Consider the following 17,493-nt stretch of genomic DNA (forward strand, 5'->3'; position numbering starts at 1 on the left):
CTTTTTTAAGTAGTTAAAGCTTATATTTTCCTTGTACTTATGAAACAAGGAAGTTATCTTTAAATGTGTTTATAAGTTATACATTTAAAATGTGATTAAATTTATTTCCCCAGTAGGAGGAAAATACTAGAATTCAAGTTGAGTAGTATTTAGCCTACAAGTCAGACAAGTGTTTTCTAACTTTTCTTTATTTTTAATTTACTCATAATCATCTTTTCCAAGATTTTAAGTAACTAAAATGATTAATAGGTATTAATACTTAATGTTGAAAATAAAAAACTAATGGTAAAGGCAAACATTGAATTTGGTGGCAAACATTTTCAAACTGAACTATTTTTTAAAAAGCATTCTCTTTATTAAAATTTAGAATGTTTTTAAAATTTTAATACAGTCATTGTTAATAATTTGGCAATAAATAATAAAATAGGAAATAAAAGTCACAGAAAACTTCCATCCATAAATAGCAACTTCTAATATTTTGTAATTTTTATACATGAAATATATTTCAAAAATTGTAGTCAAACCGTATTTACTGCTTTCTACATTTGCAAAAGACCTTTAGCCTTTGAAAGTATGAATATTATGTAATTAAATAGTTTTCCATTGCATAATACCAAAATTTATTTTACAGTGCTTCCCTAGGATAGAATTTGTTTCCAGCTTTTCCCTTTTATAAATTTTCCTTAAAGAACATCCTTGGCAGACATTTTTTACATACCTGTGATCAAATCCTTAGGATGAACTTCTAAAAGAGGACTTCCTGGGTCAAATAAAAACATTTTTCCTACATGCATATTTCCAAAGTCCTAATGATTTTTAATAACTAGAAACAATAACACATTCATGTTTAAAACTTGAAAGTCCCACACCACTGGTTGCTAACCAATGTGACGTGTCTCTTCCAAATGCAAATTTTTTCTACACTAGTGCAAATCCTCCCATATCCTAGCCAATATTTAGATTTGTTTTTTAATAAAGATTTACTTATTTATACATATAAGAACTGGGGTGTAAGCCAGAGGTGTTGTGGGTGAGAGGATTCACCAGAAAGAGTGGGGAGCAGAACAGGCAGACCTACTGAAATACACTGCTGAGGGGAGCAGCAGGAGAGGCAGGAGAGGTCTGCTGTGCTATGTGTGTAGCTCCGTGGCTATCTGGTGATTGAACCCGTGCTGTAGTGGCTGGCAGTGCTTGATAGCACTGTCTAAACCTTGCGCCACCAAGGAGGCCCTAAATTTGAACCTTTTTATATTTTCATCACATCAATCTAATAAATGAAATGCAACTCAGTTTGATGATGTCTGACCATTCTGAATACTTTTTTTTTTGTTCTACAAATAATTGCCTGTCACATCCTTGCTCTATTTTCTAGTAAGTTATCTTTTTCCAGTTGATTTGTAGGATCTTTCCCTATATACTCCACATTTGATGTTAAAAGAATTTTCGCTAGGTCTGCTTTTTGTCTTTTAAAATTTACTGAATGCAGAACTTTTGAATATTTAGGTCACCTGATTTGTAAATCTATTTTTTTTAATCACTGCATTATGTCATGCTAAGAAAGAATTTTTTTACTTAGAAAATCTTGAAAATGGTGTTCTTTATGGAAAGAGCTCTATGAGAAAAGATCCACTTAATAGCTTATTACCCCAGAACGTTTATGGAAGAGTTCATTTCCCCAGTAATTTGAATCAAAGCCTTTACTATATACTCAATTTGCATATTTACCCAGACCTTCTCTGACTCTTCTGATCAATTTGCCGATTTTTTTACCAGAACTTACCATTTGAATTACTGTAGTGTATAATACATGCTTATATCTTTCAGGGCAAGGCCTCCCAATTATTTTCAAAATTGTCTTCTTTTTTCTCATGTATTTACTCTCCTAGATAAACATAAGAATCAACCTGTAACAACAAGTAACAACAAAATGGGGGGTTTTAATTCAAATTACATTCAAAATTGCTTGGTGAAATTAAACAGTTTTCTATTATTGAGTCTTCCTATCCTGGTACATGGCATAAGTTCATTTATTAGGTTTGCATATATGTTTTTAATTTTTTAAAGAAAGATTTTATTTGTGCATACAAGAGCTGAGATACAGGCCAGAGGTGTGGGGGGTGAGAGGATTCACCAGAGACAGAGTGGGGAACAGAACAGGCAGACTGACTGAAATACACTGCTGAGGGGAGCAGCAGGCAAGTCAGGAGAGGTCTGCTGCGCCATGGGGGTTAGCTCCCTGGCCTGGGATTGAACTTGTGGTGCAGTGACTGTGGATGCTTCATAGTGCTGCATTTAACCCCTAGCACCATCAGGGAGGCCCCTATGTTTTTACTTTCAAGTGTTTTTTTCAATGTTCTTACTGAATTATATAGTCAGAAGAGTATGCAAATCATTAATATAAATCTGGGTTAATTTTTAAGCAAACATTGGCGTAACCACCACCTAAAAGAAAAACAGCTCATTACCGGAACCCTAGAATCTTCCCCTGTCTACCCTTTCTTTGTAACCACTATGTGATTTCACCACAGAATAATTTTATCTGACTTTGAATCAGATAAATGGACCATTTCAATATACCCTCTTGTGCCTAATGTCTTTTGCTTAGCATTATATTTGTGGGATTCATCCTTGTTTTTGCAATTAGTTCATTCTAGCGGTCAGTCTTTGACATTGTTGCATAATAATTCATTGCACAAATATTGTACAGCTTCATCTGCATTCTGTTGTTTATGGACTATTTCCTCTTTGGGCTGTTTATTATTAATTATACCTATGAATGCACATACGTAAATGCCTTTTGGTACACATTTGTCACATTCTCTTGGATATAGTCTCCAGGATAGGATTATCATAGAATAGTTGTGTTTTTATAATAGACACTGTCAAGCAGTTTCCAAAGTGGCTGAATAAATAGACCTACCAGCTGGGTAAAGTGTTCTCTTGTTCCGCATCCTTGTCAGCACTTGACATTTGCAGTTTTTTTTTCATCGTAGACATTTTGAGTAGACATCTTCATTTGTGCTATGCCTGTTCAAGTTTGTCCATTTGTAATTGGACTGTGTCTTTTTTTTTTTTAAGATTTATTTATGCAAGTACTGGGTACAGTCAGAAGCGTGGGAGGGCGAAGAGAATTCACCAGAGCCAGAGCGGAGATCAGAACAGGCAGACTGACGAAATACACTGCTGAGGGAAGCAGCGGGTGGCAGGAGAGGTCTGCATGCCATGTGGGACCCTCGCCCGGTGGCCGGGGATCGAACCGGCGCTGCAGAGGCTGCGGGCAGCTTCGCAACCCAGCACTCAACCGCTGCGCCACCGGGGAGGCCCTGGACTGTATCTTTTAATTGATTTGTTAGATATATACACTTTGCCTATCTCCTCCCACTATCTGTCTTGTCTTTTCATTCCCTTAGTGGTACATTTTGATAAACATCTTTTTATTTTGATATAAGTCAACTTATCAATAGCTTACATTTGCACTAGTAATTTTGATGTCCTGTTTAAAATTATGTAGCTGCCCCAAGTTCCAAAAAATTGTCTCCTTTGTTTTGCTTGCATATGGTGTGAGACAAGCATTCAATTTGCTCATGTTGTGTTAAGGCTTTTGTGTCTGTGAGCTGTGTTGGCTTGTAATTTTCTTTGATTGTATTTTTCTTGCAATTTTTTTCCATGGGAATCTTACACTGCCCTAGAAAAGATATTGGGTAGTATTCCTTTTTTTCTGTTCATTAGCAGACGTTTTAAGTTTGGCATTATTTGTTCCTTAAATGTTAGAATAATTTGATGATGAAGTCCATCCACAACACACTTTCTTTCTTGGTTCTTTATTTCTGTTGTTAACTTGTCCTGAATTTTGGTGGATAAGTTACAGATGTTTAATTTTTGGTTGTAATTCTTTTTTTTTTAATATTCCTTTATTGACTCTGATTTAAAAATTATCTAATGTCATAGTTGTTTCTTTGTTTTAGCAGTTTTAGACATGTTTTTAATATAAAGGATTAATTCATACTGGCAATCTGTTCCTTCTTTTATCCTCTTTGCTCTCTGCCTTTCCTAAACAGAATGATATCTCAGTCACTTATATCTTCCATCCCTTTCCCCATATTTGACTGAAATCATGAGGAATTTTGGTTCAAGAGATTGTTTATTCATGACTCATCTGTCTTCACAATCCTTTCTTAACAATTGTGTTAAGCTTAACTTATACACTACTAAGTGTTAAAAATAAATTCTTTATTCCTTACTATATCACATACTGAATATCTTTCCCTTTTGTGATTCACTTTTTGTATTGTTGGCAAATATCCACAACTAATCTTTTTTTTTAAGATTTATTTATTTATTTATTTATTTATTTATTTATTTATTTATACAAGCACCGGGTACAGTCATAAGTGCGGGAGGGTGAGAGAATTCACCAGAGCCAGAGCAGGGAGCAGAACAGGCAGACTGACTAAGTACACTGCTGAGGGGAGCAGCAGGCGCGGCCAAGAGGTCTGTGCGCCATATGGGACCCTCACCGGTGGCCAGGGATCGATCGAACGAGCACTGCAGAGGCTGCAGGCAACTTCGCAGCCCAGTGCTCAACTGCTTCGCCACCAGGGAGGCCCTAATCTTTTTTTTTTTTAAATAAAGAGAATGTGGTTGTTACTTCATTACTTCTTTCATGATTAAAAATGTTTTCCTTTTGGCTTACACTTGAATAATATTTTTGCTAGGAAATAAGACTGTTCATTTATAGTCCTTTTCACTCACAACTCTGAGGAGACTGAGTCATGTTTTTAACATTTGGTGTTCCAAATTATAAATCTAATTCTTACTACTGTGTTAATGACTTCCTTCCCCACCACCAGAATGATTATAGAATTCTCTTTATGTTGTTTAACAGTTCATGAACTATAACATCCTAAACAATAAAATCTTTCTTTCATATTTATGGACCTTCTCATGGATTATTTCATTGATTATTTTATTTTATGCTATCATCTTATAATTTTTTCTTTTGAATTCTTATAAGATGGATTTTGAGTCTCCTGTAGCTATTTTCCATGCTACTTAATTTCAGCTTCATAGTTTTAAATTTTTCATTGCTCTCCCTGCCCTTCAGGGAGAATTCCTTCCAGATCATCTATTGTCTATTAGCCATGTTCATTGTAACACTCAACTCTTCAGTGTTTCAAAATAATGTCTTGACAATCGTTTATCATTTCCAGGATCTTCCTTGTTCTCCTATTTTTCCATTCCCAAAGAAATCTGTTCTTAAGGGTATATTATGCTCTCTAGTCTGAGTAATGATATATTTTGGGTGTTTATTGGGGTGTTAGGGAAGGGAAGGGAATGTGGAATTAGTGGCTAGGTTTTCCCCAGTTGCCAGCTGGTGCTTGTTTTATGCTCATATTTTAAAATGTAAGTCTAGGTTCATCATTATTCCTACTTTATGGGGATTTCCTTAGATCTTGCTAATGGTTAACTATATGATGCATGTGGACACAGTTCACCGTTGCTGTGATAGTTGAGCGCAGGGTCTGCACATAGTCTTCACTAGTTGTAGTGAGCAGACCAAGCCGCACCCATGAATAGACTGCCTTTCAGGGTGTCAAAGTTGAAAACTGGAAAACTGAGAACTCTCTCAAATATAGACACAGAGTATTAGCTGAGAGATGGTGTGCACTCGCCTAGCCTTCTGTTCTAAACTAGCTGATGAGCTGTAGAGTCCAAGTATAAGTCTCTCTTGATTTGTGGGGTGAAAAAATTAAAGAAATGTGCTAACACCATTTAATTCTAGGCTGCCCAGGATTTGCACATAAGACATTTGGACTATATATTACAGAGTGATAGCAGTTCTTTATGTGCTAAGAGTAAAAAGAAAGGATATGTAACTTTTCCTCCTTTTTTTTTTTTTTTTGGTTATTAGTAGAAATGCTATCTTTTTCCAGTGAAGATGCTAGCTAGAATATTCTTGGTTTTTCCAAATTCATATTTTCCTTCCATTATTGGAGTACCTGCATTAGTGCATCAGTTAGAATTTAAAGTAAGGTTATTGCATCAGTCCCATGATAGAAATATTGTTCTTACTATTTATTCTAATATACATGTATTTGTTTGAAATTGCATTGTTAAAGTGTTATCTGTTGGAGTTTTCTGTTATTTAACATGATCCTAAAATTTTTAATTCTCCAAAGAAGAAATGGCAAATTATCTTAATGCCTTTTGTTGTTTTTGTTTCTAGCCTATTCTACTAAGCTCAACAAATTTCCCGTATTTAATGTTAATGATGACTTGAATGATCTGTGTACCAGTGCAGTAAGCCCAAACACCACCAAAGCCACACGCTATGCCTTGAACGTGTGGCGATACTGGTGCATGACCAATGGGCTCAAAGACCACACGGACATCACCAAGGTAAGACGCTTGAGCTTTCTTCTGTAGCCAGCCCCCCTGCACTCCCAGGTGCCAGCACTGTGCTGAGCATTGTGGGGAACACAGAACAGGTAGAAGTACTTTCTGCCTGGGGAAGCTTTGAAAGAAAGAATGTAAGCGTTTCAAAAACCCACCGTATAAAACAGAATTGAATGTGTTTTATAAATGTGTAGATCAGAAATGCCAAAAAAATTACATGGACTAATTAATTTCAGCTCAATGGGGTTTCAAAGGAATTCAGATTTGAGGCATCTTTTGAGGGAGAGGTAGAATTTTGACGGAGTTGAATGGAAGACAAACCTCTTCTAGGGTGGTGCTGTGAGAAGGGGTAAAATTGGGGGGAATAGATGCCCTGTGTGCAACATAGAATCCTTACATATGGGAATAGTTGGCTATAAAACTGGATTTTGATAACCCTTAAATGTTAAATAGAAATCTATGAAATCTATTGGGAAACCATTGAAGTTTTGTTCTTGTTTAAGGAGAAACTTCACTTGAAGAGATGGGACTAGTGAAACAGAATACTCTGACCATAAGATCTGCAGGGGTTTTAAGAGTTAGGCAAAAAGGAAACTACTGATTTTTTTAAAATAAGATGGAGGAATGTAGTAAAAGTGTATTTGATTAGAGCAATTGATTAAAAGTGATAAGCAATATTTTATTTAATGTTCTTGGTTCTCAAATTCCTCATTTTTAAAACGAATTATTGAAATCACTTCCAATTTAAGATATTTGAGGTTTGTAAATGGAAGGAAAAATTCTTGGGCATGTAGAGACAGAACAGAAATATATTTTTTCATTTTAATATACTGAGTCTAAATCAGATGCATGTCCAGATGGTCATGTCCAATAAGAAGTAATTGGCAGAGTGGGATTTAAAATATGGGGGAAATGGTAAAGCTGGAGGTATTAATTTGAAGATCTTGAAGTAGAGGTCATAGTTGAAGGTCAAGGGCAGGTGACCTCTCCAAGTGATAACATCAACAAGAGAGGAAGCAAGAAATCTAGGTTTCAAGTTGATGCTTTGACTGTGAGGACCCTTTCTGCTGTTCTTGCAGAAAGAAAGGAAATACACACAGTCCACACACGCCGCCAAAAAAAAACAAAAACAAAAAAACAAAAAAAACCCACAACTGAAACTGGAGCAATGAGATTAAGCCCATAAAGAGGAAGGCTCTCCCTCAGGGTGCGTGTTGATCACAATATTTAGAAAGAAAAGGGACAGGTGGATGCACTGAAGAATCCTTGATTGGGGAGAGACCCCTGGAAGGGACCTAAAGAGGTTTTCGATTCTTGCTTCTTGCAGAATCTTATGCTGAGAACCTTTAAAGAAAAGTACCTAAAATGTAAGGTTTTTGCAGGTTAAGATTAACTAAATATGTGTTTATTACCAAAAAAAAAATCACAAGCCACTCAGGGAAATAAATCCACCATCAGTGAGGGTGAATAGAAACAACAGATTTAAAATAATTTAAAAATATTAGATAGTGGATTATAGATCAAGTGTGTATGAAATGTTTATAGAAATTATAGGAATTTAAAGTCAACAGACTAATCAAAATGACCCAGCAGATTTGAAAATAAATTGAAATTTCCGGGCCTCCCCGGTGGCTCAGCGGTTGAACGCTGGGTTGCGAAGCTGCCCGCAGCCTCTGCAGCGCCGGTTCGATTCCCGGCTGCTCCCCGGCCACCAGAGGAGGGTCCCACATGGTGTGCAGACCTCTCCTGCCACCCGCTGCTCCCCTCAGCAGTGTACTTCAGTCCTTCTGCCTGCTCTGCTCCCCGCTCTGGCTCTGGTGAATTCTCTCACCCTCCCGCGCTTCTGACTGTACCCAGTGCATGTATAAACGAAACAAACGAACAAACAAACAAATAAATAAATAAAACATGCCTCTATAAAAAAAGAAAAAAAAAAATTTAAAAAAAAAAAAAAAATTGAAATTTCCACTTCTAACCTAAAGGGAATTGAAAGGGTAGAGAATTTCCTGCCTTAATAATTAGAAACTCAGAAGATATAAGAAACAACCCCTGCTGGACAGAATAGACAACACAGGACTTGACCCTTAAGACAAAGGTAACAATTGAGAATAGTGCTCCCATTTCTTAGACTTCCGGCATGGAGGCAATTTCTGAACTGCAGTGAAGAGAGGGGAACCCAAACTCGCCTGGCAGTCTGGCTGAGTTGAGGGGAGACAGAGATTAGAGTTCAAAGAGGGTAGGACATGAATACTTCTAGAATACTAGAAATAAGTTCCAATGTTTGTTGAAAAATATATGATGAATCTAGAATTTAACAATGTAAAATTCAGTTTCTCACTTCCAATCAAATATCACTACATGCAGGAAGAAATGGGACCATGGAACCCCATACCTGGAATAAAATCAGTTGAGTCTTTCACTTCCAGCCAATTTGGGGGGCCAGCTTTATGCACCTGCCCAAAACCACAGAAAAACTGACAAATGATATAAAAGTATGTTTTGCAAGGTGCTATATAAATAAAGAAGGACAGTGATTCTCTGAGAGATAGGGAATAAGGTGAGCTTTATGTACCCCAACTTGCTGCCTTAAGAGGGTTTATAGGACTGTGGTGCTGGCAGAGCTGAGTTGAAGAAATGAGGCTGAGAGAACAGAGATCAAGGTGACTACAATTGTCATGACAGTCCTCAAAAGTAATCACTCAGGAAGAGAACCAAAGATAGTTGCCCTCAAGATATTCAGCTGTGAACTGATCCACATAAACGTGGAAGGAAATTCCCTGAGGTTGGCAAAAAGATTAGCGGTAACAGTACCTGGAGTTCATGCAGAACTGGAAAGAGTACCTCTTCCCACCAACCAGACTAGAAACGTCAGGATTCATGGAGAAAAGTACTCAAAAGAAGTCTTGAATCAGATGTGGAGAACAGTTAACCTTAGACGGAGTTCTACTCTAATCCTACCTAACAAATCTTAAAAGCAAGAGACACAGGTAAGTGAAAAGGGGCTCATTGTCACTGATTATCAGGGCAATGTAAATTAAAATCACAATGAGATATCACTTCACGCCTTTGATAATAGAATCGCTGCTATCAAAAAGACAAGAAATAATAAGTGTTCACAAGGATCTGGAGTAAGGAAACCCTTGTGCCCTACTGGGAATATGAATTGAAATGAGGTGCTGATATATGCTGTGGTGTGGATAAACCTTGAAAATGTTAGTCTAAGGGAAATAAGACGCAGAAAGACAGATATAGGATTCCCCTCATTTAAGGTACTATGTAATAGGCAAGTTCATAGAAACAGAAGGCAGAGTGGAAATTATCAGGGGCACAGGGAGGTGGAAAATAAAATGGAGTTCTTGTTTAATGAGTACGGTTTTTATTTGGAGTGATGAAAAAGCTCTGGAAAATAATAGTGGTGAAGGTTACACAGCACTGGGAATGTACCATTGAATTGTTTGATTATAAATGGTTAAGATGATGAATTTCATGTCACGTATAATCAATCACTATAAAAAACAAATCAATAAAAATGTAACTCAGCTGTATTAATTGTAATTTTTAAATTCACCTATTCTCTCGACCCCATCACATTTCTTCACCTTCATTAACCTTAACCTTTTCTAGACCAGAATGTCTTATCTTTCACACTATCTGAAGACAATTGACTGTTCGGGGGACACTTCACATTTCCACGCAGGAATCCGTGAAGAGACTCATTTCTCCTCACCCTCCATGACTTAAATGATATCTATATCTGGGTGGTGAGAGTGTCTCACCTGTCCAGTAGGGTGTGCCTTATCATCTCTTCTAGGTACTAGTGTTTGTTAGTTCCCTTGTGTTATCTAGAAGAATAAATATGAGGAGAAAGATGTATTTCAGTTCTCCGTCATCTGCTCACATCGCCGTTCAAATGAAATAGTTTTAATAATAAATTCTTTTTTTTTTTTTTTAAGAGGCATGTTTATTTATTTATTTATTTGTTTGTTTTGTTTATACATGCACTGGGTACAGTCAGAAGCGCGGGAGGGTGAGAGAATTCACCAGAGCCAGAGCGGGGAGCAGAACAGGCAGAAGGACCGAGGTACACTGCTGAGGGGAGCAGTGGGCGGCAGGAGAGGTCTGCGCGCCATGTGGGACCCTCGTCCGGTGGCTGGGGAGCAGCCGGGGATCGAACCGGCGCTGCAGAGGCCGCGGGCAGCTTCGCAACCCAGTGCTCAACCGCTGCGCCACTGGGGAGGCCCTAATAATAAATTCTTAAGAGGTCAACATCTCTTGGACAATTAACCCATGTTTAATAAGGAGAAGAAATTGTGGCATCAAGGCCCATCTGCTTTCTTGGTCTTATCTAAGGTGTTTTTAGTCTAGATGCTCTTCAAAGAGAGCTCCAGCTGGCAGCAGTCAAGGCAGGGAGCAGTTCTTCATCATGATTTGGCCACTGGTGAACCACCAGTGAATTGTTTACTCAAGGCAGAAAGAAATGAGTCACACCAGTCAAATGAATCAAATCAGTCAAATGAGTCAAATGAGTCAAATGTCATCTAAACAAGCAGAGTGTCCGTGGCCTCACTCTCTGGTCACTTTATAATCTGCTATGCGTGTTCCATACAGTATTATTTTCCTATAAGTTCTCACAGTGTGACCTGTTTTTCACTGAATCATCTCCCTGAGATTTCAAACTCACTGACTTCTGTGTTTCTCAGACTCACTCATTGAAAAATTGAGTATTTTGAATTTCAATATATAGTTTTCTGAATAAAGTAAAATTTGGTAACCATAAAATGAATTCATTTTTATTGTTTGTGATGGCTCAACATTTATTTCTTTTCCTAGAAAATACTTGTAGTTCATAAGCATTTCTTTACTTTCTTCGCCCCCCCATATGAGATTATTACAAAGGGGAATTTGAGGCATTCCCCAAAAACGAATTATTAATTTTACTTGTCTTATAACTCTTTCAAAATGTCTAGGATTGTTATGTAGTTCCAGAATTTAGAAATCTGGCAAATAAATACTATTTTTTCTTAATTTATTCTTTCACACCTGGAGTCCCCTGACCCAGCACTTACTTTTCCTTAGTCATTTTTTATGTCACGGAAGCCAAGTTTATAATCCTTGGTGAATTTTGACATGGTAAATTAATTTAAAGTGGCTTATGAAGGAAAATGGCTTCTTGAAATGTCTTTATGACAAATTGAAGACCTCGGGCCTCCCCGGTGGCGCAGCGGGTTGGGCGCTGCGCTGTGAGGCTGACTGCAGCCTCTGCAGTGCGGGTCCGATTCCCGGCCGGCCAGGGAGAAAACCACATGGCGCAGCAGACCTCTCCTGCCTCGCCCACTGCTCCCTTCAGCAGTGTCTTTGGTCCGTCTGCTTGTTCTGCTCCCCGCTCTCTCTGGTGAGTTCTCTCACCCTCCCGCGCCTCTGACCTGTACCATAGTTCTTGTATAAGTAAATAAATCTTTAAAAAAAAAAAAAATTGAAGATCTTGTAACCTGGAGGAGTAATCACCAACCAAAACTCAGTCTGAGAAAACCGAAGAAATAGTCAACATGGGTCAGAAGGAACAGTTTCTTTCATGCAAATAATAGATGGTGAATTGATATTTCCCCAGAAATTGCTTTGCTGTGATTTTACTTTGAGATTTGTGGTATCCTATGAAAATGAAGAAAAATGTTGTACATCCTAAGTCAGCTTGGTTTTTGTGACTCCCAAGACTAACTCTAATTCATTTATAGCCCACCTTTGTCAGTTTGTTGAGTATCCATTGTCTATTTCAGGCCTTCTGATATGTATTAAAGACCCAGTTGTGTATAGGATGTAATTCTTGCCTTCAGGGAGCTGTTAGTTCACAATGAGAGACAGAAATATAAATAAATAAAAAGACTGTGTAATATGGAAAAGGGCAAAAGAGAAAATTTAAGTTAATGCATGGATCCCTAGTGAGAGTGTAATTTAAGGAAGCTGGAGAAGCCTTATATATTGTAGATAGAATTTGAACTAGATCTGAAAGAATAGATATTTTCCAAATAGAGATGGTTAGAAGAAAGAGCATTTTTTAAAAAAAGATTTATTTATTTATATAAGCACTGGGTACAGTCAGAAGCATGGGAGGGTGAGAGAATTCACCAGAGCCAGAGCAGGGAGCAGAACAGGCAGACTGACGAAATACACTGCTGAGGGGAGCAGCGGGCAAGACAGGAGAAGTCTGCGCGCCATGTGGGACCCATGCTGGCCGGCCGTGATCGAACCAGTGCTGCAGAGGCTGCGGGCAGCTTCGCAGCCCAGCACTCAACCGCTGCACCACCAGGGGAGGCCCAAGAAAGAGCATTTTAGGCTGAAGAAGTTGCCTGTGCTAAGACCTGGAAACATGAAAGGGCCTTGTGGTTTCTGAGAATGGTACCAAGTTCAGTGAGACTGGAAAATAAAGTACTGCAAGAACAGAAGATCAGGCTAGATAAATAAGGTGTGTATTATTTACCTATGGCTGCATAACAAGCCTTTCAAAGACTGTTTAAAGCAGCATTGATTTTATTGGGTTGTCAGAAAAGTCATGATGCATTTTTGCTTGAAAAACAGAAAAATATGTCATGACTCTTCTGACAACCCAATATTTGAGTGTGATTCTATGGGTTCAGCTGGGTGATTCTTCTACTGCTCTTACTGTGGTACCCATGTGGGTGCAGGCATTTGGATATTATGTGGGAGACAGCCTGTCTCTGCTCCACAGTTTCCCAGTGTTAGCTAAACTGGTTTCCTCACTGTGTTAAGACCCTCTAAGAGGAAAGCAGGTGACAGCACAATCCTTTGAGTCCTGGGCATGGAATTCACACACTGTCACTTATGTCACATTCTATTTGTCAGAATGAGGCATGGCAGCCCAGACTTCAAGAACAGGAAAGTGGATTGCACAGCTTTTTTTTTTTTTAAGATTTATTTATGCATACAAGAACTGGGGATCAGGCCAGAGGAGCGAAGGGTAAGAGGATTCACCAGAGACAGAGTGGGGAACAGAACAGGCAGGTTGACCGAAGTACACTGCTAATGGGAGCAGCGGGCGAGACAGGAGAGGTCTACACCGCCATGTGGGTAGCTGCCTCACCGGCCAGGGATCAAACTCATGCTGCAGAGGCTGCGGACAGCCTCACAGTACTGTGCTTAACTCCTTGTGCCACAGGGAGACCCATATTGCACCTCTTGATGGGAGAAGCTGCAAAGCCACATTGCAAAGGGTACAGGGAGGGAAAGCCTTGTGCTTACTTTGCAAACAGTCTACCACAGAGTGGAAGTAAATTGTGAAGTCTTGTATGAAAGGTAAACAGGAATTTATCCTGATGGCAAGGAGCCATCAGAGTTTAGTTGTTTTGTTTTAAAGCACAAAGGTGATAAGATTTTCTGCTTAGCGTTCCCTATTTAGGAGCCATTCCTTTCCTACAGTCCCTGGGGTTACTGCAAAGGTCTTCACATTAGTTCAGTGGCCCAACTTTTGGTCATAGGTTTGGATCAGGTATATACCAATCAGAATCCTGCCTTTGGATATTTTTCCATTGAAAATGAAAGTTGGTCTCCTGCCCCCTGAAGCTGTTAGATGGAAGCCTTGGGGAGCGCTTTGCAGCTGTGTTTTCATATGTGAAGAAAACCACTCTGCACAGTGCTGAGTGCCTTGGAGTCCACAGTGTCTGTATCCCTTTCTGCTAGGCTTGTTCAGGGTCAGTCTGTCTCCTGCATTCAAGCAAATCTTCCTAATGCAAAGAAAGGTTAACATCTAAAAATAGGGAGTTGCAAGGGACAGCATAAAAATACAAAACTAGCTCATTTTGGGTCCAGTGGTTATTGGGAAGTTTATTTGAATGATTTTTAGCTTCTTACTGACATGTGAGAAAGCTGATGCCTTTTGTATTTTGGATGCAGCTACCCTACTCTTCATAATCAGATTATTAAGAAACAATTATATTTTGTCTTTCTCCTTTCCTATGTACATAGGTATGTGTACATATACATATACATATGCATGTGTATTTCTTTTTCTTTTTCTTCTCTTACCTGGTTGGCCAGAACCTTCAGAGCTGTGTTATATTATAGCACTGCTATTCAGCATGCTCATTCTGTTCCTGACTTTTGAAGGTGAAAGTCTAATGGTTTCATCTTGGGTATATTTTTTATAGTTCTTATCTATAAAATACTTTTATCATTGTAAGAGCTTATATTCTTTCAATGTAAATTTAATTTGAATTTTTAAAAATTAGAACTAGAAATCCTCTTTTGCAAATAATTTCAGTAATGATCAAGTTCATATTACTTTTTCCTCAGTGTATAAATAAATTGTATTAGAATATTTATTAAGAATGAATCATCCTTACACTCTGCAATAACCCCTACTTGTCCTGAGATAACACTGCTTTCCTGCAGTCCTGAATTTGATTTGGTAGCTTGAGCAGTTCTTGTTATGGGTGATACTTTATTAATTGCAACTTGTGTATATCAGAGACAAGTTTATATTTTATAGTCATAAGCTTTGTTTTATACTGTAATACCTATCAGATTTGGGTTAGAAAAGCCAAAGAAGTTTCTTTTTTTCCTTTTCTAAAACTGTTTAAACACTAAAGAAAAACCAAATCAGTTCCCTGAAAGCATCTCTTTGGGAGTGATATATAGCTTTGATAATCATTTTATTCTCTTCTCTTATTTTGGAATATTCAGATCTTTTCCCTCCTTCAATTCAACCAACTGTGGTAGTTTATGTTTTTCTAGAAAATTGTTTGGGTTATCTAAACTTTCAAAGTAAGATGCATTTATTATATGATATATGTCATGTTCTTTTTTCATTTTTTGTAGTTAGTCTTTCTCATTTCTCATATTATTTAAATGTTTATTTCCTTTTTTTCTTTGTCCTCCTTTCTGTCAAACCTGTTAGTTTGTCAACTTTATAGGTCTTTCCAAAGATTACATATTTTCATTTTTTAAATCTAAATGTGTATCTTTTCTAATTGTTTTAATTTTATTGATTTATTCCTTTTAAATTTGTTTTGCTTTTCCTAGCTTTTTCAGTTGAATAATCACTTTGCTTAGTTTCAAGCACAGTTTTCTAACAAATCGTTCAAGACAGTATCATTGGAGTTTGTTCGGCACCATCAGTTTGTTGATATAAAATGTTTTTATTTTGGTTCATTTTTAATCTTATAAATCAGCTTTTGTTTTCTCTGTGACCCAAGGCATTTAGAAGAATGAATATTCCCGAACAGTTTCTACTTTTTGAAAAATGTTACTGAGATTTTCTTTCATCCTAGAAGATGTGTTCAACCTGAGCTGACTGTGAACTAGTTTTGTCTTTATAGCTCTGTCTAGAAAATAGACCTGTCTTATTGGCCAAGCCTCCTTCTCTTACTATACCCAAATAAGGGAATCTCTAACTGTCACTGTAGTCATTGAGTTTCTCATCTTTTGAACAAATGTTGATTTCTTAAGTGAAAGATATTTTAAGACCTAGACGTATAAACTCAAAGGAAAAAAATCAAGGAACAAAATGGACATGCCACTCGTCTTTCCCTTCAGCTCCAGGTACCGTGGGTCCCAATCAGGATGTGCAGATATCAAGGAAGTTAATGCTGGAATGACTCAAAGTTTGATCAGTTTAGTTCATTGCTATTTACAAACCCTCACATCCTCTATAAGCATCACAGTAATCCTTTGAGAATTAATAGGCCCCACGGTGCTGCTTAAGGAGATTAGGTGGAGCCAGGTAGGAAACCTAGCTCTTCCAGTTTGAAGTTCACTTTTCTTTCTACAATCTCATGCTAACAGGCAGAAAATGTCATGCCCACACACCCCCTGGTGAGGATTAGGAGAAGAAAGGCAGGTCTGGCTAGTTGGGTGTCCTCCATTGTGTAACCTCAGTGTTTGTCTCATTTGAGATCCCCGCAGTGAAGTTGAATGAGCTGCTTGAGAACTTTTATGTCACCGTTAAGAAGAGCGACGGCTCAGACTTCTTGGCCACCTCGCTCCATGCCATCCGCCGAGGCCTGGACCGCATCCTGAAGAATGCAGGCGTGGGCTTTTCCATCACCAGCAGCACCTTCAGTTCTTCCACCAAGAAACTCAAGGAGAAGCTGTGGGTGCTGAGTAAGGCAGGGATGTCAGGTGCCCGATCCCGCAACATCGTCTATTTCTCCCTTTCTGATGAAGAAGAGATGTGGCAGGCTGGATGTCTGGGGGATGACAGCCCCATCACTCTCCTGTCCACGGTTGTCAAGTACAACAGCCAGTACCTGAACATGCGGACGCTGCAGGAGCATGCCGACCTGATGTATGGTGACATCGAGCTGCTCAAAGACCCCCAAAACCAGCCCTACTTTGCCCGCACAGATAGTGTCAAGCGGGAGAGTCGCAGCGGGTCCACGAGAGTGTGCCACGGGAAGATCTATCACGAACACTCCAGGGGCCACAAACAGTGCCCTTACTGCCTCCTCTACAAATACATGTACATCCACCGGCCACCCACCCAGATGGAGGCCAAGTCCCCTTTCTACCTGACGGCCAGGAAGGAGGCCACAGACATGGGCAGCGTGTGGTACGAGGAGCAGAGGATGGGGCTGCGGTCTCTCCGGGGAATTGTTCCAAACTTAGCCAAGAAGGTCAAGCTGGAAAACTGTGAGAACTTCACTTTTGTCTCGTTTACTCAGGTCTCCAGGAGGCTCGGCTCCCACAGCTGCTGCCAGTGAGTCTTCCTCAGTGCAGGCCATAGCCAGAGTTCTGGGGTGGCTGGGGAGGACCATGACTTCATGGTCGGGCTGTGACCCGCTGTTTCTTTGACTTTTGAGGTTTTTAATGGAAAGTAGATGAGTCTCAGTCAGTAGGATGGTTTATCCATATGCGTGTCACCTTTGTTAAATGATAGAATCTAATACAATGTGTAATTGCTACATACACAAGAGTGAGGCAGTTCATTTTATCTAGTGCCTTTTTAGCACAGATTTTCTCAAAAAAAAAAAAAAAAGATTGAAAAAAGCCCTGTTTAAGTAGTCATTAAAAAAAATCCCAGTAGCCTCGTAGCTTTAGAATGTTATGAAGACTATCTACACTTTGTTGAATTACACTCATCGTTAG

The 17,493-nt window shown here is 38.7% G+C and overlaps 1 protein-coding gene across 2 annotated transcripts in view; it reads left to right on the forward strand.

Annotated features, from left to right (window-relative positions):
* Nucleotides 1–17,108, forward strand: part of KIAA1958 — a gene marked incomplete at both ends in the record, with an annotated part of 63,649 nt that extends 46,541 nt beyond the window's left edge. For both annotated transcript variants that reach the window (XM_084237644.1, XM_084237646.1), the window contains 2 exons: nt 6,227–6,399; nt 16,302–17,108. In XM_084237644.1, coding sequence (XP_084093770.1) covers nt 6,227–6,399; nt 16,302–17,108 — 980 coding nt within the window. The remainder of the gene's footprint in view (nt 1–6,226; nt 6,400–16,301) is intronic.
* Between the last annotated feature and the right edge of the window lie 385 nt (nt 17,109–17,493).

The sequence above is a fragment of the Talpa europaea genome, assembly GCF_964194135.1.
Source record: "Talpa europaea genome assembly, chromosome: 7".
In the NCBI taxonomy this organism is placed as follows: domain Eukaryota; kingdom Metazoa; phylum Chordata; class Mammalia; order Eulipotyphla; family Talpidae; genus Talpa; species Talpa europaea.